We start from the raw sequence: 24,735 nt of genomic DNA on the forward strand, positions 1-24,735 counted from the left end.
GTGCTCAGCCTTAATATAATAGTATAGATTCAGATTGATTTATACTCATAATGGAAATGTGATGGGCCTAGCCCATTTAAAATGCAACCACAATGGAAATGCGATGGGCCGAGGCCCAAACGAATGAGAGAAAGATTCTCTTTAAATCCACCTAGGGCTTCTCATGTTCACTGACACTCTAGTCTTGCTCTAGCAGTTGCGGCTGCTCTTCATCTGCACTTCACTCAATTTAGTATAGCCTGAGGGTAACAATTTCTTGGTATCTCGCCCCCAACGGATTCTCTATCAATGAAACCCCATTTTCACTCAGAATTTGAGGCGGGGTTTTGTTTTGTTTTTTTTTTTAAATACGTTACTCTTAAATGTTCTGTCAGCTTGTAAGAAGCTGCAGAGGATTTTGGAGTTGAAGCATCTGGAAATTCACGATTTGCAGTCGTCCATCTTGGCAAAGCAGACGAGTTCTTTGTTAATAAGGGCGATGAGCTGTTTTGAATGCTAATGGACGCAAATGAAATGTCATCTCCAGTCTGTTTGGATACCTCTGCTCTCCATGGTGTTTCAAATTAGTGGAGATGAAACATACGCTTCCTTTCGGATTTCTTAGCTTTGAGTAAACCGGTCCGGCAAACTTTTGCTGTTATGTTATTCTTTTTAGAAAAACCAGAGTAAACGGATCATTTCGAGCCATTGAATATCAAGGAAACCTAATGGTTAAATTCAAGCTCAGAGATATTTTTTATTCGACCAATTGTTGGAAATTTTTTTTTTCTGGAAATCGAAATATTCGAGCAATACTATTTGAACTATTCATTGAAAATATAAATTCAAATAATTTTTTTGAATATATAATATATTAATAAATATTAAAGTTCACAAATTATGTGTTTGCACAATATTTGGTGTTGCGGGCGTGCCAGGTGCGAAGTGCACCGATTTGTATGAAAATGATAAAATCTAACTTCTAAAAACAAGCGATTGTGAATTCTAAATTTGATCGTCGGTTCTAATCTCCTAAAACAACTATAACGCCAAAATAAAGAAAACTATTGGGATTTGAGGAATAAATCTCTGACATCGTTTATATTTTCAATAAACTGTAGAAATTTACAAGACATAAAAATATAAAATATGAAGTTGCTGAAATCTACAAACGAGAAGACGTAAATAGAAATATGCTTGAAAGCTTGAAAAAGACTATTGCTTGAATATTGGAAATTTTGCAGAGAGTATTTGCAGATTTGTCTGTGTTGAAGAGTTGTGTTTTTTTTTGTTTGCCGATGTCCTCTTTTTCTTCTGCAAACTGTGCGGTTCCTCCCACTCCCCCATGAGCCACGTTCTTCCGTCCACCATTCCACGATCTCCCTCTATTTGCAACGCTTTGTGATCGGTTTGAATCGATGAGAATTAATCTGATACACTTGATGGGCCTATATAATTTGATTGGGCCTCCCTAATTTCATTTGAGCTTTTATAATTAAATCGGGCTTTCATAATATAATTATTTTTAGCCCAAACAATTGCCCCCCGCAAGCATTGGCCCGTGGGCCAAAATGCTTGTATGTAAACCATTTTTAATTCTTTTATTTGGAACGGCATGTGAGCATTTTTTGTGGAGTGAGTTTGTGACTTTTGGGCCAAGCCCAATTCTTTAATGAATTTTTCATTACCCAGTAGAATTCCCTCCCCCAGATTCAAATCGCGATCTTTGGCCCCCTTTCTTCTTCTCCTTCGCATTCAAATTCTGCAGCTCGCCCTCTTCTCTTCTTCTCCGCCTCTTCGCTCCCTGCTGCTCTGAAACTCCCTCCCAGGCTGCTGCTGTGATTCAAGTTCCTTCTTCTTTCTCTCGCGTCCTTCGTCTGATTATTCCCCGCTGCCACTGTGGAAGACACCGCTTCGCCATCCCTACTCCCCCTTCGTCCTTCAATCATCGCGCCTTCAAGGGAATTGAGTTTTGCGGTCGCCGTTGCTGCTTGAAGAAACTGTATGGCCCAAACGTCGGCGCACATTTCTGATTCCAGCGTCTCAGGCATCCCCTCTGCTCCCATCGCTGATACTACTCCGCCGTCTACTGCTATGGGTAATCCATTCTTCCTTCTTGAATTGCACTCCGTATTTCTTGGCTCCTCATTTATCTGATAATTTATTTATCACCTTGGTTGGAATTGCATTTCTTTCTTCCTGCTTACCCGATTAACTTCAAGTTATGCGAGGCCTTGAGGTGTACGAGGGATGATCGTAAATGGAGGTTTTGGTCTTGCCTCGACTCCTTGACTCTTTTCTGAGAATTGTAGGATAGATGATTGTGCTCATTTAGACGGTCTGTTTGAGTTGTCCTCCTTTACTCATTAGCGCGGTATTCCTGGGGGAGTTTTGGGTTGGAGGGATTTTGGCCATACATTAGCCTTTGTCCTGTGGATGGGGCAAATGGATCCATGTTAATCCTGTCTCAACAGGTGTTGTGTGCTGCTCCATGTCGTTGCCATACAAGCACAGTCCAGCTTCTAGATGAAGGCTGTCTCGAGCTCCCAACCCTGTTAATCTTACCATATTCTCAGGTTTGTCAAGAATCGCTTTTGCAAGATCAACAGCATGCTCTGAAGGGACGGAGATTTCAAAGCCATCATCGCCTGTGTACCCTGTTCGAGTAAGATAGCAGGTCGATCCATTGATGTCTATCACTTTGAAGTCACTAAAGTATATCTTGCTCAAATCTTCTTTAGTCAGGTGCTGGAGAACTGGGGCAGCTAGAGGCCCCTGCAGAGCTAGAAGGGAACGCTCATCATGAATGTGCCATGAAACGTCGGCCTCTTTTTATGTGAATGCTTTCATGTGTTCCTCAATATGGGCAAGATCCTTGTCTCTGCAGTCGGTATTAACAACCAGGTACATATGATCATTTGTCACCTTCGTGATTACTGAATCATCTATTGGGCCTCCCTTTTCATTTGTAAAGATAGTCAAAGTCCCAGTCCCAGGTGCAAGCCCAGCGACATTGGCAGTGACAGGATTTTCAAGGAAAGCTATGCAGTCTTTTCCTTTAAGACTTAGACCACACATATGGGAAGCATCAAATAGGCTACCATTCTCCCTACAATTTATGGTAGAGTCAATGATTGAATCTTTGTACTGGATCGGCATACTCCAACCTGCAAAAAGCACCATTTTTCCACCATGGGCAACATGAAAGTCATACATAACATTTTTCTTTAGATCAACTTCAGATGAAAAGCACCGACGAATTATAGTTTTTTTTTTTTGTCTCCATGAGCCAAACGGCGAGTAATAAATTGACCAAGTTGCCACAATCCTCCTCCTCTCATATTCGTAAATATCTCGTATTGCATGTTTGCCCTCTGTCGCTTCCATTCCTCCTTGGATTTGGAATTACCATGGCTATTTTTATTGATCTGAAGGACCTTTGGGGGCCCAAGAGACCAAAAAAGCTCATTCCGCATGCATTCTTCATTCTGGTGCCATTTCCACAGGTGGTGAAAAGAACAGGTATGTAGTCTCTTGTTGTATATGCGGTTCGCATGTTTGCTCTTCACAGGTAATGCTGGATTGAGAATTGGCCATGGGTTGGCCTCAGTTCTCCGGTGTATTCGACACCTAAGCCTTAGTGTCGTTTGGGGTATCTTGCAACACAGGTACTTCTCAACTCTAATGTGCCCTTACGTGCCCTTACGTGCCCTTACGTGTTGCATCCACTCAAGATGACTCCCTTATCCCTATCATTATGCATTGCACTTCAGTCGGGCCCCTTTCCCACATACACGTATATGCATATGCACTTCAGTCAGACCCCTTATCCCGCATACACGTATATGCATTTGCACTTCAGTCAGACCCCTTATCCCGCATACACGTTTACTTACTGTTCTTGCATGCGGTGACTCCGCTTTTGATTTGTTGACTCTTGGTTTGGTGTTGTGGTTGTTGGGTGATGGATGTGGAATGAAGGTGAGTTTGTATGTGACGTTGTGTATTGGATGTTGGAACAATCAAAACCATAGATTGGCTTAAAACTCCCCATCGCAATTATTTCCTCCCCTGGTTCCCTATCGAAACAAAATGAATCCAATATGATAAAAGTGGCCTACTGGCCAACTTCATTTGATCATAACCAACAGATATTTTCATTGGTGGCCCTAAGGCCTATTTCAAATAAAATCGTACAACATGAACATGAAGCTAGAACATACAAAAATGGCTGGTCAGCCTATTTTTCTTCCAAAGTCAACTTCTGGGTCCTCTTGGGTTTGCATAACGTCCTTGTTCTCTTCTATTCTTCCTTTATTATTCGCTTTTCCCACCGGTGAGCTCAACTCCCTGCTCAGTATATTTCTTTCCTGCCATATTCTAAGTGGCCTGAAGGCCTACTTCATGGTTTGTCACTGCATATGCAAACAACCAATCTATAATGGCGGTATGGTCTACTTCCCCATGATTTCTCGTACCATAGGAACATTAGAAATATCAACGGAATGTATATATAATAAGTGGCCATAAGGCCGACTCCCAGCTGAAACAAAGTATCTTCAAATAATGAAAGTGGCTTGATGTCCCACTTTCTCTGATCAATCTTATTGTTGAATCGTAAACAACAGATATTTACCTCAGTGGCCCTAAGGCCTACATCACATGACAACTTGAAATAAAAAACTAAACATATACAAGAGTGGCCCTGAAGGCCAACTCCCCGCTGAAGAAGGCCAACTCCCCACTGAATATCAGCCTTCGTGTTTGCATCACTTGCTAGCTTTTTCCTATTTCTTGGACAACCTCAGTTCCATAGGTGTCCCATACTTTTCTTCCTTTAGTTTTTTCCAGTACTTGCTGCACATGTGCCTTCCATATAGAGGTTGCAGCTCCCTCTTTTTCTTTTTGGTTCGAATCAATCATCAATCTCCTCAATCAGTGGCTGAATTATCGGCCTAGACGGCACGATAACAGTAGGTTTGAGGATTCTTTCCAACACCGAGCTTGGAGTTGGTGTTTGCATGTACAGTGGATTTTCTTTCTTGCTATTGCTACGGATTTTGATGGGCCCAAAATCCCCATTGTAATATCTGGCTTCTACTGCACTTGCACTTGTTTGGAACGGCTGTCCATCTGCTTCCATGACCTCCACGTCATCCCCTTTCCAAAATAATAGCAATTGGTGCATTGAGGATGGTATGCACTGGTTTGCATGGATCCAATCTCTGCCTAACAACGCTTGGAAGTTGGCGGAGGAGTTTACAACGAAGAATGCACATAAAGATGACATACTCCCCACAGTAACATCAGCGGGGAGTACCCCAATGGTCTTGGTAGTTTCGCCTGTAAATGCAGCAACCGAAACTTCTGAAGGAATCAAGTCTTCCTCATTTTTGCCCAGACTTTTCAACATTCTTACTGGGAGAACGTTTACCGATGAGCCATTGTCTATCAACACTCTAGACACTGGCTTCCCATTCAAGTGGGATTTGATGTACAACGGCCTTATGTGTTTGGTCATGGCCGGTGTAGGCTTTTCAAGTATCACTTGTTTAGGCTTGTTCGGGTGATCTTCCTTGATAATCACTCTTGAACTCCCTTCAGGGAGTTTATTTGCATGCTCTTTCTTTTGCCCTGATCCTTGGGGCATCAACTCCCCATCCTCTTCTTCTATCATTTTAAATCTCTCTGGTAGTATTACCACTCCTGTGGCACAATCCACTGTGATGTGAAACTCTCCAACGCAAAAATTGATTGTTTTTCCTCTTTGATCATCCTCTTCGCTTAACAAATCATCATCATCCTCCACAAACTTATCCTCAGTAGCCGATCTTCCAAACTTGGACTTATTCCCCATTGGACTCCTTGCGACTGGAATATCATTTGTGGGTTCATTTCTCAACTTAGAGGACTCCTCTCTTCTTGCAATCGCTCTTTCTCTCAACAGCCGTCTCTTTTGAGTCCTAGTTGGTGGCCTAGGGAACTTTTTGTGTTGGGCCACCCTCCAAGTGTCACTGAACTCCCCTCTGGCTGGAAGGACGTATCTCGGCTTTACTCTGCTGCTCTCAATCATTTTTCCTTTTGAGATTTCGTATGAACGCCGTTCTTTGCCTTGATCAGCTGATAATTTTCTAGTTTCCACCCTTCGTGACTCAAATTCATATGCATTTCTCCTGTCCGAATACTTTTGACGATGATTGCAAGATGACTCCCCTCTAAACCATTGTTTTTCCACCACTGGTCTTTCAAGAAAATGTTGATTCCTCGGCCTAAAGGCCGTGGATTCACCAACATTTCTGGGGAAACGCTGTTGAATTGTGCGCATTCGATCGGCACTATGCCTTCCAGGTGCTTCAAACAATTGACCCTTTGGAATCCAGTATTTCTTGATTACTCGGTCTTTCACTGCAAAGGATCGGCTTCTTTTCTCATTGAGAAGATCCCTCAAATCTGTCACATTTACATTAACCAAAGCCACTGGAGGAAAGGGATCATCATCCACCGCCATTGATTCTTGTTTGTTAGGGAATTTCACAACTCTCTTGTTAATTCTATCTTGCAAAATGTTCTTGAACGCCCAACAAGACTTGGTGGCATGATTATAGGAGTTGTGGTATTTACAATACTCTCGTCCCTTCAGCTCTTCTGTAGGTGGCATCTTGTGATCAGGCGGGAACGTGATGAATTTTTCTTTCACCAAGAAGTCGAAAACTTCTTCGGTCTTTGATACATCGAATGTATACTGCATGTCTTTGGGGAGTTGGGAGTTGTTCTTCTCTGTTGGCTTCTTTTTTAGCAGCGGAACTGTGCAAGACCCGGCCGATTGCATCTCTGCCAATGCCACCTCTTCCACCTCCTGATAATAAGACCCCATAGTAGTTTTCTTCTTGTACGACTCTTCCCGCAAGAGTTCTTCGTATTCAGCCACTTTGGCGGCTAGCTCGAAGAAATCCCTGAACTCCATTCCCTGGAATTTTTTCCTTAGTTCAAAATCCAGCCCTTTTTGTGCCATTTTCACGAACTCTGTCTCCGGTAAGAACACCTTGCATCTATTCTTCATCTTTTTGAATCTGTCGATAAAATATTCCACGGACTCTCCTTTCTTTTGAGTGACTCTCGATAAGTCGGCAATGCACACTTCTGGTTCTGTTCTGTAGAATTGAATGTGAAATTGTCTTTCCATTTCTTGCCAACTCATCACGGAATTTTTGGGGAGTGAGGCATACCAAGCGAATGCGGTTCCAGTGAGGGAATTTGGGAATAGCCGCAACTTTAGATTGTTGAAGTTCTCCAAGTTGGCTAACTCCCCGCATTGAATGGTGAATCTGGCTATGTGTTCCATGCTGGACTGGCCATCTTCCCCGGAGAACAAACTGAAATCATGAACTCTATAACCCCTTGGGTACGGGTTATTCACGTCAATGTAGTCTGGATAGGGTTTGTGGAACTCTGGGCGGCCAATTTGTTTCAAGGCCGGCCCATATAACTCTTGAACAGCTTCTCTCACCATTTCTGGATCAATCCCGTTCATGTTCCGAGCGGGGAGTTGGTGATGGTAGTAATTTGCCCCCCGAGCTTGGAACCCTGCATTTAAACCAAAATTACCTCCTGGTACGCCCCCATCCACTCCTTGATGATCCATGTGGGACATGTCATCATAAGCACCCGGTTGGTACAGAGGATTGGTCACACTGTACACTTGAGTAATTGGTTGTTTCGAGCTCCCCACTCCGTGAGTACGTGGATATGGCTGTGATCTTCCACCTAAAGTTTCTTCTCTCTTGTGAGGTGGTGTGTACCTTCTCTCTGGATGATTTGGGAGAGTGAACTCCGGGCGGCGAGGATCGCCAGCCCTTGAGTTTCCAACTCCCTGGTCGAATTCCTGGACTTGGTTGCTTCCTTGGCCAGTCTCTTTGACAGTGGTATTTTGCTCCCCTCGGGTAGACTGGTTCGGTTTACTCAGTAGAGTCTTTAAACAATCAGACATGGCTTTAGATAATGCCACTGAGATCTCTTCAATCTTTATGGCGGTCAACTCTTCCACCACTTTGTCTGAAACTTGATCATATGTAATAGGAATCTGCAGCAGATCTACTTCTTCAGCCTGTGGTTCGACAGTAGGTTGCTCTGGCTGTGGAACCTGAGACGTTCCCTCTTGATTAGCCAGAGACTCCCCGCTCTCCTGACTGACGTTTTCTTTTCTTCTTGGCGGCATAGTGCGGTCCCACTGGGCGTGCCAAAAATATGTTTGCACAATATTTGGTGTTGCGGGCGTGCCAGGTGCGAAGTGCACCGATTTGTATGAAAATGATAAAATCTAACTTCTAAAAACAAGCGATTGTGAATTCTAAATTTGATCGTCGGTTCTAATCTCCTAAAACAACTATAACGCCAAAATAAAGAAAACTATTGGGATTTGAGGAATAAATCTCTGACATCGTTTATATTTTCAATAAACTGTAGAAATTTACAAGACATAAAAATATAAAATATGAAGTTGCTGAAATCTACAAACGAGAAGACGTAAATAGAAATATGCTTGAAAGCTTGAAAAAGACTATTGCTTGAATATTGGAAATTTTGCAGAGAGTATTTGCAGATTTGTCTGTGTTGAAGAGTTGTGTTTTTTTTTGTTTGCCGATGTCCTCTTTTTCTTCTGCAAACTGTGCGGTTCCTCCCACTCCCCCATGAGCCACGTTCTTCCGTCCACCATTCCACGATCTCCCTCTATTTGCAACGCTTTGTGATCGGTTTGAATCGATGAGAATTAATCTGATACACTTGATGGGCCTATATAATTTGATTGGGCCTCCCTAATTTCATTTGAGCTTTTATAATTAAATCGGGCTTTCATAATATAATTATTTTTAGCCCAAACATTATGAAAATGATTAATTTGGACTCATATTAGATTTTTTAAAAATCAAAATATTCGATTTGGACTGGAGACCAACTTTAAATGATAACGAACAATTTCAATTTGTTTCCATATCCAGTTTGTCTGTTACGGTCCGGGTCACAGAACCGGAGATTGGGTCGGGGTCTTTGTCTGGGTCCTTCCGTCGGTTTTGGTTGATGTTTGACCTCTCTTATTTTTTTTAAAAAAAATTGATAAGAATGTAAACTCTTCCTTTTTTAAATTCTTTGATTAACATGTAGAATTGTAAAATTAAAGATAACAATGTCGGATGAACTTATCATTTTTAGCCTTTTGATCACTTCTCTTTCGTTAAAATTTCGGTACGAAACAATGGATATTGACTTCCGATCTTTCTGTATTATCTCTCATCGAAATAATAATTGATAGCAAGTTTATAAAATGAGAAGTTAATCCTTTAAATTCTCAAAATCGTATCCGTAATAATTTCAACACAGAAGACGCTTCATTTTAATTTTTTTAAAAAAATAATACGATTGACAGATTGTCTACCCATAAATATGAATGTTTATGAATATATGTGATTTTATATTTTTTTCAATAAATCTCACGTATATGAAAAAATATTTACATTTAGATCGAAATTTCCCAAATTTTCAAATACTTTAATCTAAGATGATATTTTAATAGTACCAATGTGCGTTTAAGTCTCTCATATTAATTGAGGAAGGTGGAAAAAATGAACCAAATTTAAGAAAATATATTCTTCTAACTTATAATATGATTAAAAAAATTTATGGACAACACACGTCACTCCAATATTTCATCAAATTTTAATATTTGAGTCAGTTATCACTCACAAAATTCAGACTACAAAAATAAAAAAAAGCAAAAATTAATGAGCTTCAATTATTTGAAAATGGGCATAAAAATAAAGAAAAATGATCTTAAATTATTTGAAAATGGCCGCAAAACAAAATTTTCCCCATGCCCATTGACAAATTGCAAGATTCCTGCAGGGGTGGGGTCTCTCTTCGGACCCATGAATCAAATCTTACGTAAATCTAATCCTAAAATAAAATTTCAATTTAATATCTGCAGGCTCATGTGAAACGCCAAGTCTCCATTATTCCCATGATTATTTTGTCCCGCTTATACCCACGCAATTTGAAAAACTGGATACAGCGCAAGGACCTCGAAAAGGGAGCTCTTTTTATCAACAATGGCTACTCCATTTTCCCTGAAGGATTGAAAATCTTTTGGTTAGCAGTGAAACAGTGAAAACTTTGTGGTCTGTTCTCAAGAATTTCTGGGTAAGAAAAATGGCAGCCATAAGTGCAGGTTGTTCTGTTTGCTTTGCTTCTTGCTTTGCTCCTCAATATCTTGAAAATGGCAAATGTACGAGGGAAGGCAGTGTTTTTTCTCCGTGGTTTTTATGTTGTCTTTGGTTCTAGGAAATTGTTTCGCTAGTGACTGTAAAAACTCTTCATTGAGAAAAAAGAGGCAGATTTGGAGACCCATTTTGTGTTTTTGCCAACTTTCTTCATTTTTTTTGGGTCACTGCGTGGCACTGCTTGCTATTTCAATTCTCCCAAATTCCGATGAACACCCTATACCCAATGTTCCATCTTTTTTTTTTACCCTTTTTTCTTTTTTTGCCTGTGTTCCTTGTGTTCTCCGAACCAAGATGCTTTTTCTTTTCCGTTTTAACATCTCCTGTGTGAGGTCAACTGTATGAAAAGAACATTCAAAAATTACATCTTTATGGGTAATTTCTAGCTACTTTTCAATGTTTTCTTTGTTGGTTTTCATTTGCTTCTCATCTTCAAATTTCTGTTTATTTGTTTCAGATGCTTAACCTTATTCAATAAATTTTTTTTATCGAAACTTTTATGCAATCTTCTCAGCAGTAGGCATCATTTATTCCTTATGGAAAGTAGGTCCTTAAGCTGCGTAAAGTGGCCCTTGGATTGTAATAAGAAACACTATACGTCACGGGGCTAGAGCCTAGGATGGCCCGTGGACCATGCTTGTGACCACAATAATTACTACATATCAAGCGCTCCAAGAATTCTTGAAGTTGCATTGATCAAGAAAAAAATACCATATAGAGTCTGTCTGATTAGACACTAATAGATCCCAGGATAATAAAATCATAATTTTTATTTATTTATATCATATTCTGAATTCTAGTTTGGTGGGTAATTAATTTAGATGGAAATTTAGGTCATAAATGATCCATTGATGCTCCTTGTGCATTAAATTTCATTGGATTCCCCATATCTGCCCCTTAGCTTATGGTATTTTCTGCAATTTGCAGGTCTTGTAGGGCAGGAAGCATTCAAGAAGATATTATTTTACAACTCCATTTCACATTTTGGCCTGAGAGTAATTAAGATAAGATATGCAGACTCCTAAAGCAAGGTGACTTTCTGGACGAATGTTTTGGAAAATTTGGGAACGCTTCTTCCTATGATAATCCTCGTTCTACAATCTCTGTTTTAGTTTCTCTTTCTCTTTTCCAAGAATGTTTCATGAATTACTTAATCATTTTGAACATGCTATACTATGCATAGTGATGGTTAGTTTTTTGGAATACTTTTGTTTTATATCTTGCACTAGCTAGATTGTTGTCTCCACTTCAATTAATATACCTGAACTTTTTATCCATCTATGCACTTCCACTATACGACTTACATTTTTTCAATATTGCTTTTCGTCACTATAACCGAACAAACAAGCTGATGATTTCATATATGTAAGCAAAAACACTGAAGAGATTCTTGGGGCATTTCCTGTTTCAATTGTTAACTCGTGGTACAGATTTTGCTGTCCAAATTTGTCATAATATTGTTTGAATTATTGTCGTTGAATGCAGAACCAATTCTTCCGGAGGGCCTCTAAGGACTTCTCCTCGCTCTACTTCAACCGAGGTGCCTCAGAAAAACTCGAGCCCTCAAGCTGAATTATCTCAAAAAACTTCGCCTCGAGTCGTTCGTCAGCTCAAGTCTACTCCACGATATTCAGACCACACTGCGTTGTCTTCCAACTCAGCTAGTAGAGCACATAAAGAGGGAAGTCCTAAAGATTTGGAGCGCAAGTCACTTAGAAGCCCGGTATCTGAGGTAAACATATGTTCTTTTGTTTGTCCTAAAGTTTTTGGAATCTATGTCTGTGAACTAAGTATCGTATTTGGGCTGCTTAATATAGGTTGCAGTATTCACAGAATCTCTTATTTCACTTAACGTTCAATTTACAAACAAATTAAATTGAGTATTGAGTCTTTGAATTCCACTCTTCATCGAGCTTTTTGAATTCGAGTTTTTGCTGAATTGATCTTGATAACTAAGTTTCGACCAAATGGATGAAGCTCAAATTTGAATGTTCGAGCTTGGAGCTTTCTGAAAAATTCAAGCTCAAACTTTTGAGTACGAGAATGAGTAGTATTCAGCTCAGTTCTATTATAGCCTGTGGTCGTATACAACAATATTGCTTACATTATACTGTGTTTTATGATTGTAATATCTGGCAATGGTTTCATATTCCTAGTCTTGTTTACACAATTTATCTAGTGAAATTTCTTCCTTCAATCTTCAGAGCGTGCAACGCCCAGGTAAAGTTTCCGATCTAGAGACTCAGATTTCTAAGCTGGAGAATGATCTGAAAATTGTCAAGGATCAATTATGCTCAACCGAAGCATTAAAGAAAGAAGCCCGGGAAGACGCTGAGGAATCAAACCAAAAGCTCTTAGCGCTGTCTTCAAAGCTTGAAGAATCTCAGAAGCAACTTCTGGAGCAGTCAGCTTCCGAGGAAGTTCACAAATTAGTGCTCCAGGAGGCGTTGGAAGGGCATGATGAAAAATTTCAATCTCAACTTGAGGCTATCCAGAGACAGCACTCCCATGATTTATCCTTGTTAGCTTTGGCCTTGAATGAGATTGAAAAACTCAAGGTCGAGCTTGAAAATTTGACAGAGTCTGAAGCTACATTGACAAAAAATTCGGAATCAACACAAAGTGATCTCTGTGTGGTGAAAGAAAACTTGGCGGAAGCTCTCTTACTTTTGGAAGACATGAAGAACCAGTTAAGAGACAGCGAAAAATCTGAGGCCCAGGCGCAAGAACTCGTGGGAGAAACTCTGACTCAACTGGAAACAGCAAAAAAGATGGTGGAGACACTTAGGTTGGATGGATTGAAAAACATGGAAGCATACGATGCTATAGCTTCTGAGCTGGAGGAATCAAGGGCTCGTGTTAAATATTTGGAAGAGCATGTAAGAAAACTGGAGGATGATATTAGCAGCAAAGACTCTCACAAGGAAGAGAGAAAAGGGGAAGAGTCCGCTGAAACAGAGCTTATATCTGTGAAAGTTGAAGTGGAACGATTAAAATCGGCTTTAGAAGCATCCGAGACTAGATACAGTGAAGAACAAGTTCGAAGCACTGAACAGATGAGAAAGGCTTTTGAAAAGGCGGAGCAGATAAAATCGACATCAAGTCAGAGAGAAGCCGAGCTCGAGATGGAGATAAGGAAATCTAGATACGAAATTGAAGAGTTAAAAGCCAACCTGATGGACAAAGAGACTGAATTGCAAGGTATCTGTGAGGAGAACGAGGGACTGGCGATAAAACTCACAAATACAGTGTCGGGCCAAAGGGAACATGAACTGAAACAAGAACTCAGCAAATCAAAGGCAGACAGAGAAAGTTTGAAGTCCCTTTTGATGAATGAAGAGATGGAGTGGAAGAAATTATCAGAAGAGAACGAGAAGCTGAAACTTGAAATCAAGAAAATCAGCAATGGTAAAGTTAGCGATGATATTGTCTCAGATGTAGATGCAGCAGGGATGGCAGAAAGGGAGGCTCTAACGAAAATCGGGTACATGACTGAAGAAATCGATAAGAGTAACAGGAAGGCAGCACGAGTGGCTGAGCAGCTGGAAGCAGCACAAGCAGCGAACGCAGAGATGGAAACCGAGTTACGAAGGCTAAAAGTGCAGTCAGATCAATGGCGGAAGGCTGCAGAGGCAGCAGCAGCAATGCTTTCAACGGGGAATAATGGCCAAATCAAGGAGAGAACTGGATCAGTGGACAGCCACTTTGGCCCTCGAATGGGAAAGTTAGGTTCACCTTACGCAGATGATCTAGATGAAGAGTTACTTAAGAAGAAAACCGCGAACATGATAACGAGGTTGTGGAAGAAGCCGCAGAAATAGGATCTGTTTGCTAATTGTGGCCAACTTGTATCACGAGATATGTGCACTTTCTTATCAACTAGATTCTTAATCAAGAGTAATAGACTATGCTTTCATCTTCCCTTGTCCCCTTCTCTCACAAGTTATATACTCTTTGTAAGTGGCATTGGCTGAAGAATCTCGGTTCCACATATTGTAGAACATAATATTGTCAGCATTATTTCTGACAAAAAAAAATTTCTGCAGACTGATTTTACTACCTCTTGCATGGAAATGAATGACTAATCTTTATTCTCTCTTCTTAAATTTCTTTAATACCTTTTCATGATACTATTTCTTAATTGTTCCTGACAATAATTAAATTTTATAATTCTTCAAGCGTAAGATTTTGGAAAATGTTTGTGTGAGACGGTCTCACGAGTTATCTTGTGAGACAGATCTCTTATTTAGATCATCTATGAAAAAGTATTTTATCTTTTGTGCTAAGAGTATTTCTTCTTATTGTGAATATGGGTAGGGTTGATCTGTCTCACAGATTAAGATCCTTGAGACGGTCTCACACGAGACACACTCAAGATTTTTTTTTATTATATTGTTATTTTAACAGAATTATAATTAAATTAATCGTCGAATAAAATATTCATACAAATTAACAGAAAATATTTAAAGAATATTCTTTTACAGTTGATTATTTGAAGATGAATTTTATATTTGACATTCAAATTAAAAGTAGTGTAACGAGTAAGAGACGACTTCGATACAACATTATCAATCAAATAAACTAAATATTGTCAAAGCATCGTTAGACAGCAAACAAAGATGATTGCCTTTTTATCACAAGTCCACGCAGCACACCTAATCTTAATTGACTGCTGATACCCCATGGAAGACAGGCCCATCAAGGGCATCATTATGGAAGACAGGCCCATCAAGGGCCCCATTATCCCTGGCTCATCCCCTGGCCCATCCCAAGCCCAAGAGGAAGACAGGCCTATCAAGGGCCCAGGTATTCTCCTATAAATACCAGGTTTGAGCGTATGATAAGATTATTCACTATATTGTTTTCAGCAGCGCCCTTAGCTGCTCCCCCCATATATCTTCAGTCTCTGACTTGAGTGTCGGAGGGGCTACGCCAGGACACCCTCCTGGCCCCCTCCTAACGATCTTCTTTCTTATTTCAGGCTCAGGATAACTTCAAAACCTGCGTCTGGATTAGTGACACTTGTTGGGGGCGGATCCTAAATTTTTCGTGAGTATCACTTGGCGCCGTCTGTGGGAAGTTTGAGTTGAGACGTAGATATGGTAGCTTAGAGAGGGAGTGGAAGAGCTACCTCAGCATCATCACGTCCTCGGAGGGGACCTGAACCATCTCGTGCTGAGACAATAAAGGAACAGCCGCATCTTGAGACAAGACAGGAGCAACCTCGTCAAGAGACAAGAACCGAGCAGCCCCTTCACAAGACAAGGGTCGAGCAACCCCGTCCCAATGAGAATGTGGGGAACTTGACCCTAGAACAGTTGGGTCAATTTATCACCCGGACAGTGGATGAGGCCATGAAGAGGAATCAAGAGTCTATGTTTGCAGAAGATCAGGCCGCTCGCCAGGAGCGAGAGGAGAATGTGGAGGGAAGTCAGAGTAGGGTGGAGGAGACGCAACCCCGCCCAAGTGAGGAAAATCCGGAGATGAAGAGATGTGGAGGGAGATACGGACGCTGAGGCAGCAATTGGGAAACAGAGCTGCAGCCCCCAAGAAAGGAAGTCCTTTTTCCCTCGCCATTTTGGAAGAGGGGCTTCCTCCAAATTTCCGACAGTCAAACGTTGGAGAATATGATGGACATACAGACCCCGAAGAACACTTGGGGAGATTTGAGAATGCGGCTCTGTTGCACAAATATTCAGATGAGATCAGGTGCAGGGTTTTTCTGGGCACGTTGGTGAGGTCAGCCCAGCAATGGTTTAACACTTTGCAGCCCAGCTCTATACGTTCTTTTGAGGAATTCTCAGCTACCTTCTTGCACCGATTTGCTAGCAGCAAGAAACACCAAAAAAATTATTTGAGCCTGTTTGTGGTGAAACAACAAGAAGCTGAAACTTTGCGAGAGTTTGTTCAGCGTTTCAACAACGTAGCATTGGAGATACCAGCGGCCACTCCTGACATCATGATAAGTGCCTTTACCCAGGGACTTAGAGGAGGAGAATTTTTCAAATCGCTTGTCAAGAAACCTCCGTCGAGCTATGATGATTTGTTAGTTCGGGCGGAAAAATATGTAAATCTAGAGGATGCCCAGCGGTACAAGAGGATGGAGCAGCGGCCCGGGGGAGGAAGAGTTGAGGGAGTAGAGAGAGGAGGAAGGAAGAGGGGTACAGGTGAAAGGGAGGAGGATAGAACAAGAGGTAGAGGACGGTTCTCATCTCATGTTCATTTGGATAGAAGTCATGACAAGGTGATGGAGGTGGGAGAGTCCGAGGGGAGGTGGGAGAAGTCGCAAAGGATTGAGAGCAGGGCTAGATTGCCTTCGCGGGACAGACGAGAAGGATCCGCATCCGGGAGTCGACCGAGGTCTCGCCTGTCCCCTAGACGTGGTCAAGGTCCTCCATGGGTACATCAGAGGATCGAGGAGTCGAGGAGAGAAAATCGAGGTCAGGATGTCCCTCGAGAGCACACAGAACCGAGGAGAGGAATGAACGAGGATAACCACCCTACGAGATGAATGATTCATATGATCTCGGGGGGTGCTACTGATGGAGACTCTGGGCGAGCTGGGAAAGCACGTGGGAGAATGTTGGAGAACTTTGAGATATATAGGGGTGCAGACTTACCACAAGACATCGTCATCAGTTTTGGGCCGGAAGACCTTCGAGGCATCGTGGCTCCTCATAACGATGCCTTGGTAGTGACGGACACCATTGCCAATTATGATGTGGCAAAGATATTTGTTGATAATGGAAGCTCCGTGAACGTCTTGTTCAAGACCACGTTGGATCAAATGAAGGTGGAAGGATTTGAGTTTGAGCCGGTCTCCACCCCGTTGTATGGGTTTGCAGGACACGCCATCCCAACTTTGGGTCAGATTGTGCTTCCCCTATCCTTGGGGACTGATCCTCGGCGGGTAACAAAAATGATAGCGTTCACCGTGGTGGATACCCTTTCAGCGTATAATGGAATTCTGGGGCGACCAGCTCTAAAGGATTTCAAAGCTGTAGCGTCCACATATCATCAGAAATTGAAGTTCCCTGTAGGGAAGGAGGTTGGAGCCTTATGCGGGGACCAGATGGTTGCGCGTCGGTGTTATGAGAGGATAGTAAAAGAAGATGGGAAGAAAGCGAGTGTGGAGCTTAGCATGATTAGGAAAAGAAGAAATGAGTAACTTTGTCCTGAGGAGGTACAAGAGGAGCAGAGATGAAAGTTGGAGAATGCGCTGGGCAAAGGTCTAAAGAGGCTCAGGAACGCTTGCCACCTTAGAGAATATTAATCTTGACTTGAATTTTGATGTATTTCGTTTATGAATTTGTCTTATATATCCGTTGGAATTCAATAAAATAAGGTTCCTCTTTTCAGTTCATGAATGCTGTTGTATTATGAGAGGGAAGGAGGAAAATTTTATTTTCCTACTAAGGCATCGCCTAGTAGAGGAGCAGAGTTGGGGCGCGGAGAAATTTTATTTTCCTACTAAGGCATCGCCTAGTAGAGGGGCATCGTGAGAAATTAAATATGCCTGCTAAGATAACACCTAGCAGAGGAGTTAGATGGTGAGGAGGTCGAATTTCTATTTTCATACTGATGTATCACCTAGCAGAGGAGTTAGAAGGTGGAGGTGTTGAATTTTTATTTTCCTGCTAAGGCACCGCCTAGCAGAGGAGTTAGAGGGTGGGGGCGTTGAATTTTATTTTCCTGCTAAGGCCCGGCTTAGCAGAGGAGTTAGAGGGTGGAGGTGTTGAATTTTTATCTTTCTGCTAAGGCCTGGCTTAGCAGAGGAGTTAGGGGGTGGAGGTGTTGATTTTATTTTCCTGCTAAGGCCCGGCTTAGCAGAGGAGTTATGAGATGATGAGGTGAGAATTTGATTTTTCCTGCTAAGGCCCGGCTTAGCAGAGGAGTTAGAGGGTGGAGGTGTTGAACTCTTATTTTCCTGCTAAGGCATCGCCTAGCAGAGGAGTCACAGGGTGAGGAGATAGAGGTTTTATTTTCCTGCTAAGGTATCACCTAGCAGAGGAGTTAGCGAGTGGCGATGTTGAGTTTCTATTTTCCTGCTAAGGCGTCACCTAGCAGAGGAGTAAGAGGGTGAGGATGTGGAATTTTTATTTTCCTGCTAAGGCCCGGCTTAGCAGAGGAGTTAGAGGGTGGAGGTGTTGAACTCTTATTTTCCTGCTAAGGCATCGCCTAGCAGAGGAGTCACAGGGTGAGGAGATGGAGGTTTTATTTTCCTGCTAAGGTATCACCTAGCAGAGGAGTTAGCGAGTGGAGATGTTGAATTTCTATTTTCCTGCTAAGGTATCACCTAGCAGAGGAGTTAGAGGGTAGAGATGTTGAATTTCTATTTTCCTGCTAAGGCCCGGCTAAGCAGAGGAGTTAGAGGGTGGAGGTGTTGAGTTTTTATTTTCCTGCTAAGACTCGGCTTAGCAGAGGAGTTAGAGGGTGGAGGTGGTGAATTGTTATTTTCCTGCTATGGCGTTGCCTAGCAGAGGAGCAGAGTGGAGGAGGAGAGTTAAATTTTCCTGCTAAGGCATCGCCTAGCAGAGGAGCAGAGTTTGGGAGAAAAAAAAAATTTATTTGGTTAGTCGATAACGAAAGATGTTGGGGAGCAGAGTTTACGGGCAACGCCCCCATAAAATTTTTTCAGAAATCACACAACCGTTCGGAAGGCAATATATCAAAATTCTCAACGTACTGGACGAGCGCCCGGCAGGTCGACTTGACGAAGGGATGGGGCGAGGTGTTGGCTGGGCGAGGCGAGGCGCATGGACGAGGATGAGAGGGGCGAGCTCGGGCGTTGGGTGTTGGGGCGAGGTGTTGGCTTGGCGAGGATGAGAGTGGCGAGCTCGGGCGTGGGGCATTGGGCGAGGGGCGTTGTGGTTGGGCGAGCTCGGGCGTTGGGCGTTGGGGCGAGCTAGAGGCGTGGCTTGACAGATGTGCGCGCGGTTGGACGAGACTGGCGAGGGGCGAGACTGGCGAAGGGGCGAGCTGGGCAGTGGGACTGGCGAGGGGCGAGACTGGCGAGACTGGCGAGGGGCTGGGCAGTGGGACTGGCGAGGGGCAGTGGGACTGGCGAAGGGGCGAGCTGGGCGAGACTGGCGAGGGGCGAGGTGTTGGCTGGGCAGTGGGACTGGCGAAGGGGCGAGCTGGGCGAGACTGGCGAGGGGCGAGACGGGCGAGGGGCGAGGGGCTGTGAGGCGCCGTGGGGTAAGGCGCTGCTGGCGAGGGGCGAAGGTGAGTGAAGGCGATGGGGCTGGGGCGAGGCGAGGGGCGCGGCGATGGGGCGCGGTGATGAGGCTGGGGCGAGGTGATGGGGCGAGACGATGGGGCGAGGTGACAGCGAGGTGACGAGGCTGGGCGAGCATGGCTGTGCGTTAAGGGCGTGGGCGTGCGCTAAGCTCGGGCCAGGCAATGGCTAAGGGACGCTCGAGAGTTGTTGGACGAGATGGTGACTCGGGCGAGGCTGCGGCCGAGGGTGATGGCAGGGTGATTGTGAAGCGGCGCTAGGGTTAACGCGTAGGTGAAGCATGGGCGCGGGGAAGAGCTGCAGGATTGCGACTTTATTTGTTTCCAAATTTGTGGAGACTAACAGATTGCGAGAAGGACACACACCTCACATGTTGTAAACTGAGAACAATGCAATTAATCGAACTTTGAACCTACGATTCAGTTCGACTTGGGAGGGGGAGACTGGTGATACCCCATGGAAGACAGGCCCATCAAGGGCATCATTATGGAAGACAGGCCCATCAAGGGCCCCATTATCCCTGGCTCATCCCCTGGCCCATCCCAAGCCCAAGAGGAAGACAGGCCTATCAAGGGCCCAGGTATTCTCCTATAAATACCAGGTTTGAGCGTATGATAAGATTATTCACTATATTGTTTTCAGCAGCGCCCTTAGCTGCTCCCCCCATATATCTTCAGTCTCTGACTTGAGTGTCGGAGGGGCTACGCCAGGACACCCTCCTGGCCCCCTCCTAACGATCTTCTTTCTTATTTCAGGCTCAGGATAACTTCAAAACCTGCGTCTGGATTAGTGACACTTGTTGGGGGCGGACCCTAAATTTTTCGTGAGTATCAACTGCGAAAAAGAAGAGGGGGTCATCGCTGTTTGATTAATTAGCTGATTAATTTCACTAATTCTAAACGGCAATGCTTTTGAAATAAAGTCAAGTCAGAGTTTTGCAATACGAAATTTAGTTTACATGGTTTTCATTTTGACTTCAGACTTTTTACCTTTTTCATTTTCTCATGTTGGTGAAGATGAACCGGGAAAGGATGGAATATTGTGCGATATACAGACAGTGAGTGATCTTCGTCTGGTGTGACTAGCACTCTTGAATCATCGTCTGATATGATTATGGGGTTATCTGTTTTGGAAATCCCCATATAAAAGGGAGATTTTTTCTGTTTTATTAACTAAGCTTTGTTTTTATTATAATTTAATTAGTGGGATTGAAGCTAGATAATTAGTGGGATTGTGAACTTCCATTATCTTCAAACCTTGTCCAGTTAAAAATCATTGATTGATCCAAAAATTTCGGATAAAGATCATTTTCAGTCTTAATTTTGACAAAAACTTGTGTGAGACGGTCTCACGGGTCGTATTTGTGATACGGATCTCTTATTTTGGTCATCCATGAAAAATTATTATTTTTTATGCTAAAATTATTATTTTTTATTGTAAATATCGATAGGGTTGATCCGTCACTCCTTAATTTTATGTTTCTAATAATAATTATTTCTGGAGTAAAACCATCGAACTCGTTTTTTTTTTTTTTGTGTGTGTGTGTGTGGCTCTTTTCATATATTCCGGAAAAAAAGAAATCAATTTATTACATTAAATAATGAAATTATTTAATGTAATAAATAAAAAAATCAAAATAATTTTTTTCTTGTAAATTTATTTTGACTGGTTGCCAATTTCAACACTGAAAATTTGGTCAATGTTGAAATTCTGCAAATTGACTTTTTAAAATTTAATCTATTGTTGGACTTGGTCTAACGTTTGGCGTTCCTCATAAGCAAGATTGCACAATAAAATATTTAATAATTTGATTTTTGAAAAAAACAAATATTTCTGTAAAAATATTACCGTATTTTTTTATTATTAAAATTTTTGCATTTAATTTTATAATAAATTTTACCGATAATGTGCAAATAATATATTTTAATTATAAGCTTTACTTGATTGTTATGCCAAAATTGTAAATGGTTTTAAGCAAACATATTATTATTATTCATTTGGCAAAAACTTGTGTCATATTTTGTTAGACGAATCTTTTATTTGGATCATCTATGAAAAATTATTATTTTTTATGTTTCCGTCTCACAGATAAAGATTCGTGAGACCTTTTCACAAAAAATATAGTCTATTCATTTATTATTATTTCTTGCGTAAATTACTCATAAGCTATCCATTTCTCTCTTGTTCCAATATTATTAGTTAATTTAATTTAATTTAATTAGTAGACCATAATGGTTGACAAAGCACACAACACTTGCATAAATGACAACCATAGGATTCGACAAAAGGATTAAACTCAGCCGTCAGATCAACGGCGGCTGTCAGGATTGGATATTCCTTTCAACTAACACAGTCTACACACTAACAGGAAGTCTTCTTCTTCTCTCCTTCCTCACTACTGCCATGCACCTCCCCTAATTTTGAATCCTTCTGTGTGTATAAATAAGCCTATCTATACACACATTCAGAGGCATCAAGCTCTTCGAAAAGGGTTGTTATATACATATTTATTGACAAAAAATGGCTGATTTTGGAGCTGCCGGCGGGCAGTACCTAGATTTCCCGGCGGTGGGAACGCACGGAGGGAACTATATACAGTATGATATATTTGGCAGTAAGTTTGAGATCACCAATAAATATCGCCCTCCCATCATTCCCATTGGCCGCGGCGCGTACGGGATAGTTTGGTAAGCAATATCTGTGTTTTTTTTCCTTCTTTTTTTTGGTGGTGCGGAGGCAAGATTTTTGTTCAAGAAATTGCTGTTTTTTAAAAGAATCTCACATGTGATACTGGATTACAATCGATGAAATGAAGAGGGCAAAAGTTTGATTATTTTTAGTGTTTATGCTTCTTATTTCTATCATTATGTTTCTATTGCTAGAGTACATGGAGGAACGAAGAAACATTTAGTTCGTGTTACTGGAATCGATGGTTTTGAATTAGTGTTGATTGATTGTTGTCTTCTTTTCTTTGTTAAAGCTCGGTTAGGAACATAGAGACTAATGAGATGGTGGCGATCAAGAAGATTGCAAATGCTTTTGATAATTATATGGATGCCAAGAGGACTCTGCGTGAGATTAAGCTTCTACGACACTTGGATCATGAAAATGTTAGTACTTTTTTTGGTTTCAACTCATAAATTTTGATTTTGAGTTTGAACTCTGGCTGTATATGTATTTATTTCATTAAAGTGGTACCGAGAACTTATTTCCATTGGAACATGTATATGCCTTGAATATCAAATTCCCGCTTATGTTAAATGAATCCGACACAGAGATTCATTTATCTCAGGACACTAAAGAAATTTTTATCACAGGTCATTGCTATTAGAGATGTAGTTCCACCTCCATTAAGAAGCGAATTTTCTGATGTATACATTGCCACCGAGCTAATGGACACCGATCTTCACCAAATAATTCGGTCTAATCAGAGCTTATCAGAGGAACACTGCCAGGTAGCAATAAATGCATTCAAATTTTCCTTGTCGAGCATTTGAATATCAAGAATACGAGCTAATTCTAACATAAATGTTACCATTTGGCCTACTTTTTCAGTACTTCATGTATCAGATCCTCCGAGGGTTAAAGTACATACATTCGGCACACGTGATCCATCGGGATTTGAAACCGAGCAACCTACTTCTGAATGCTAATTGTGATCTAAAGATATGTGATTTCGGCCTTGCACGGCCTAACATGGAGAATGAGTTCATGACCGAATATGTGGTGACTAGATGGTACAGGGCACCAGAATTGTTGTTGAATTCTTCTGAATATACCGCTGCAATAGACGTGTGGTCTGTTGGCTGCATTTTCATGGAAATGATGAATCGAAAGCCTTTGTTTGCTGGGAAAGATCACGTGCATCAACTGAAGTTATTGACAGAGGTATGATATGAAGCTAAAAATAAAGGATTTCAACAATGGATGGAGCTTTAAAAACTTGATTATATGCTGCGTGTTCCTTTGGTTGTTGATTCTTATTTTGGTCTTGTCTTGTGTGCAACCTAAGCGCTTTTCCATACAACTAGTTAGCGCGATGAGTCGGTAATGCAGCATTGGTTCCTAGAACTGAGAATCATGTTGGAGTCAAACTATTTATTTACATCAGTAAATTTAGAAAAGGGATTTTTTGTTTGAAAAAAAAGAACTTGGACTCTTTTCCTTAGCTTGTAAAAGAGACATTGGTTTTTGGGACAATTAATGATATTCAAAATCTGTAACAGCTTCTTGGCACGCCCACCGACTCTGATCTAGATTCCAACAGAAGTGAGGATGCGAGGAGATACATAAGGCAACTTCCACGACATCCTCGTCAGAATCTTGCAAAAGTTTTTCCACATGTAAATCCCCTGGCCATTGATCTAGTTGATAAAATGCTAACAATCAACCCAACTAAGAGAATTACAGGTAATTTTCACGATATTTATTCTGCAAGTTTGATTAGTGAATCTCCAGTATTTCTGCTAATTCACTTATATACTCATGATCGTGTTTTTGTGATACATCTTTGCAGTTGAAGAAGCTTTGGAACATCCTTACTTTGCAAGATTACACGATATATCAGACGAACCAGCATGCCCTGAGTCATTCTGTTTCGATTTCGAGCAGCAACCCTTGACAGAAGAGCAGATCAAGGAGTTGATATATCAAGAAGCTTTGGAGCTAAATCAAACATACGCCTAATACAAATATTTCGTCTACCATTATACTGTATGCTACTGCAATGATCACAAAGAATATTACATGGTACCAATGTAACTTCAAGAATTTCTGGAGACTGAAGCTATGAAGTGAAGTGCTTGGTTTCTTGGACAAATGGCGTTAAATTGGTTTGATTCGAACCAGCCTATGATGATATTTTTTTGCTTGGACTAGGTTTGGTACTTGTGCAAGTTTTCTTTGTTTTCTTTTTTTGGTGTTGGATTGGAGATTATAAATATTATTATTCTTTTTAATCTTTAAAGGCTTGTGGCTTTTTATTGCTATTGTTTTATTTTTATTGGCTTGTCAAGTTAAATTTTTCATATGTACAGAGTGTATGTAAGTTCAAACATGTTATTGTTAAAATAATGCTTTTGTATACCAAGTTTTCGTATCTTTACCACATGATTTTGCTCTTTCTTCATCCTTTTCTGGCTCATATTCATGCTTGGGATGTCAAGTTATTAGCAAAGGTTGGTTGCTCAACTTCGAAATATACCACATCAAGCCCCGTGATTCACCTGAACAGATTCTTTACGCCGA

At 41.5% G+C, this 24,735-nt stretch overlaps 3 protein-coding genes and 1 pseudogene across 4 annotated transcripts; 3 read left to right on the forward strand and 1 right to left on the reverse strand.

The window, feature by feature from the left end:
• Window positions 1–2,063: 2,063 nt before the first annotated feature.
• On the reverse strand, window positions 2,064–3,630 carry LOC140803562 (aminomethyltransferase, mitochondrial-like; annotated as a pseudogene).
• Window positions 3,631–9,954: 6,324 nt separating this feature from the next.
• On the forward strand, window positions 9,955–14,166 carry LOC140842437 (interactor of constitutive active ROPs 3-like). Of its 2 annotated transcripts, none has more exons than XM_073210350.1 (4): window positions 9,955–10,198; window positions 11,178–11,281; window positions 11,736–11,982; window positions 12,455–14,166. In XM_073210350.1, the coding sequence occupies exons 2-4, from the start codon at window positions 11,262–11,264 to the stop codon at window positions 14,069–14,071; spliced, it is 1,884 nt and encodes a 627-aa protein (XP_073066451.1). In that variant the 5' UTR covers window positions 9,955–10,198; window positions 11,178–11,261; the 3' UTR covers window positions 14,072–14,166. The 2 variants fall into 2 exon arrangements, with proteins under 2 accessions (XP_073066451.1, XP_073066450.1); XM_073210349.1 differs by having other exon boundaries at window positions 9,955–10,170.
• Window positions 14,167–16,761: 2,595 nt separating this feature from the next.
• Window positions 16,762–17,418, forward strand: LOC140803668 (uncharacterized). The gene has a single exon (XM_073159568.1). The coding sequence runs from the start codon at window positions 16,762–16,764 to the stop codon at window positions 17,416–17,418; it is 657 nt and encodes a 218-aa protein (XP_073015669.1).
• Window positions 17,419–21,878: 4,460 nt separating this feature from the next.
• LOC140842438 (mitogen-activated protein kinase 3-like) lies at window positions 21,879–24,571 on the forward strand. Its single transcript, XM_073210351.1, has 6 exons — window positions 21,879–22,175; window positions 22,469–22,598; window positions 22,806–22,943; window positions 23,044–23,376; window positions 23,715–23,898; window positions 24,005–24,571. The coding sequence occupies exons 1-6, from the start codon at window positions 22,009–22,011 to the stop codon at window positions 24,172–24,174; spliced, it is 1,122 nt and encodes a 373-aa protein (XP_073066452.1). The 5' UTR covers window positions 21,879–22,008; the 3' UTR covers window positions 24,175–24,571.
• Window positions 24,572–24,735: the final 164 nt, after the last annotated feature.

The sequence above is a fragment of the Primulina eburnea genome, chromosome 10 (genome assembly GCF_022965805.1).
Source record: "Primulina eburnea isolate SZY01 chromosome 10, ASM2296580v1, whole genome shotgun sequence".
NCBI classification, from domain to species: Eukaryota; Viridiplantae; Streptophyta; class Magnoliopsida; order Lamiales; family Gesneriaceae; genus Primulina; species Primulina eburnea.

What these genes read in the sequence shown, in the direction of transcription:
- LOC140842437 (XM_073210350.1), top strand. Translation starts at nt 11,262, where the DNA reads ATGCAGACTCCTAAAGCAAG. An exon ending in ATGCAGACTCCTAAAGCAAG is followed by an intron (nt 11,282 to 11,735) that starts GTGACTTTCTGG and finishes CGTTGAATGCAG; the next exon opens with AACCAATTCTTCCGGAGGGC. An exon ending in TTAGAAGCCCGGTATCTGAG is followed by an intron (nt 11,983 to 12,454) that starts GTAAACATATGT and finishes TTCAATCTTCAG; the next exon opens with AGCGTGCAACGCCCAGGTAA.
- LOC140803668 (XM_073159568.1), top strand. Translation starts at nt 16,762, where the DNA reads ATGATTCATATGATCTCGGGGGGTGCTACTGATGGAGACTCTGGGCGA.
- LOC140842438 (XM_073210351.1), top strand. Translation starts at nt 22,009, where the DNA reads ATGGCTGATTTTGGAGCTGCCGGCGGGCAGTACCTAGATTTCCCGGCG. An exon ending in TATCAGAGGAACACTGCCAG is followed by an intron (nt 22,944 to 23,043) that starts GTAGCAATAAAT and finishes CTACTTTTTCAG; the next exon opens with TACTTCATGTATCAGATCCT. An exon ending in AACTGAAGTTATTGACAGAG is followed by an intron (nt 23,377 to 23,714) that starts GTATGATATGAA and finishes AATCTGTAACAG; the next exon opens with CTTCTTGGCACGCCCACCGA.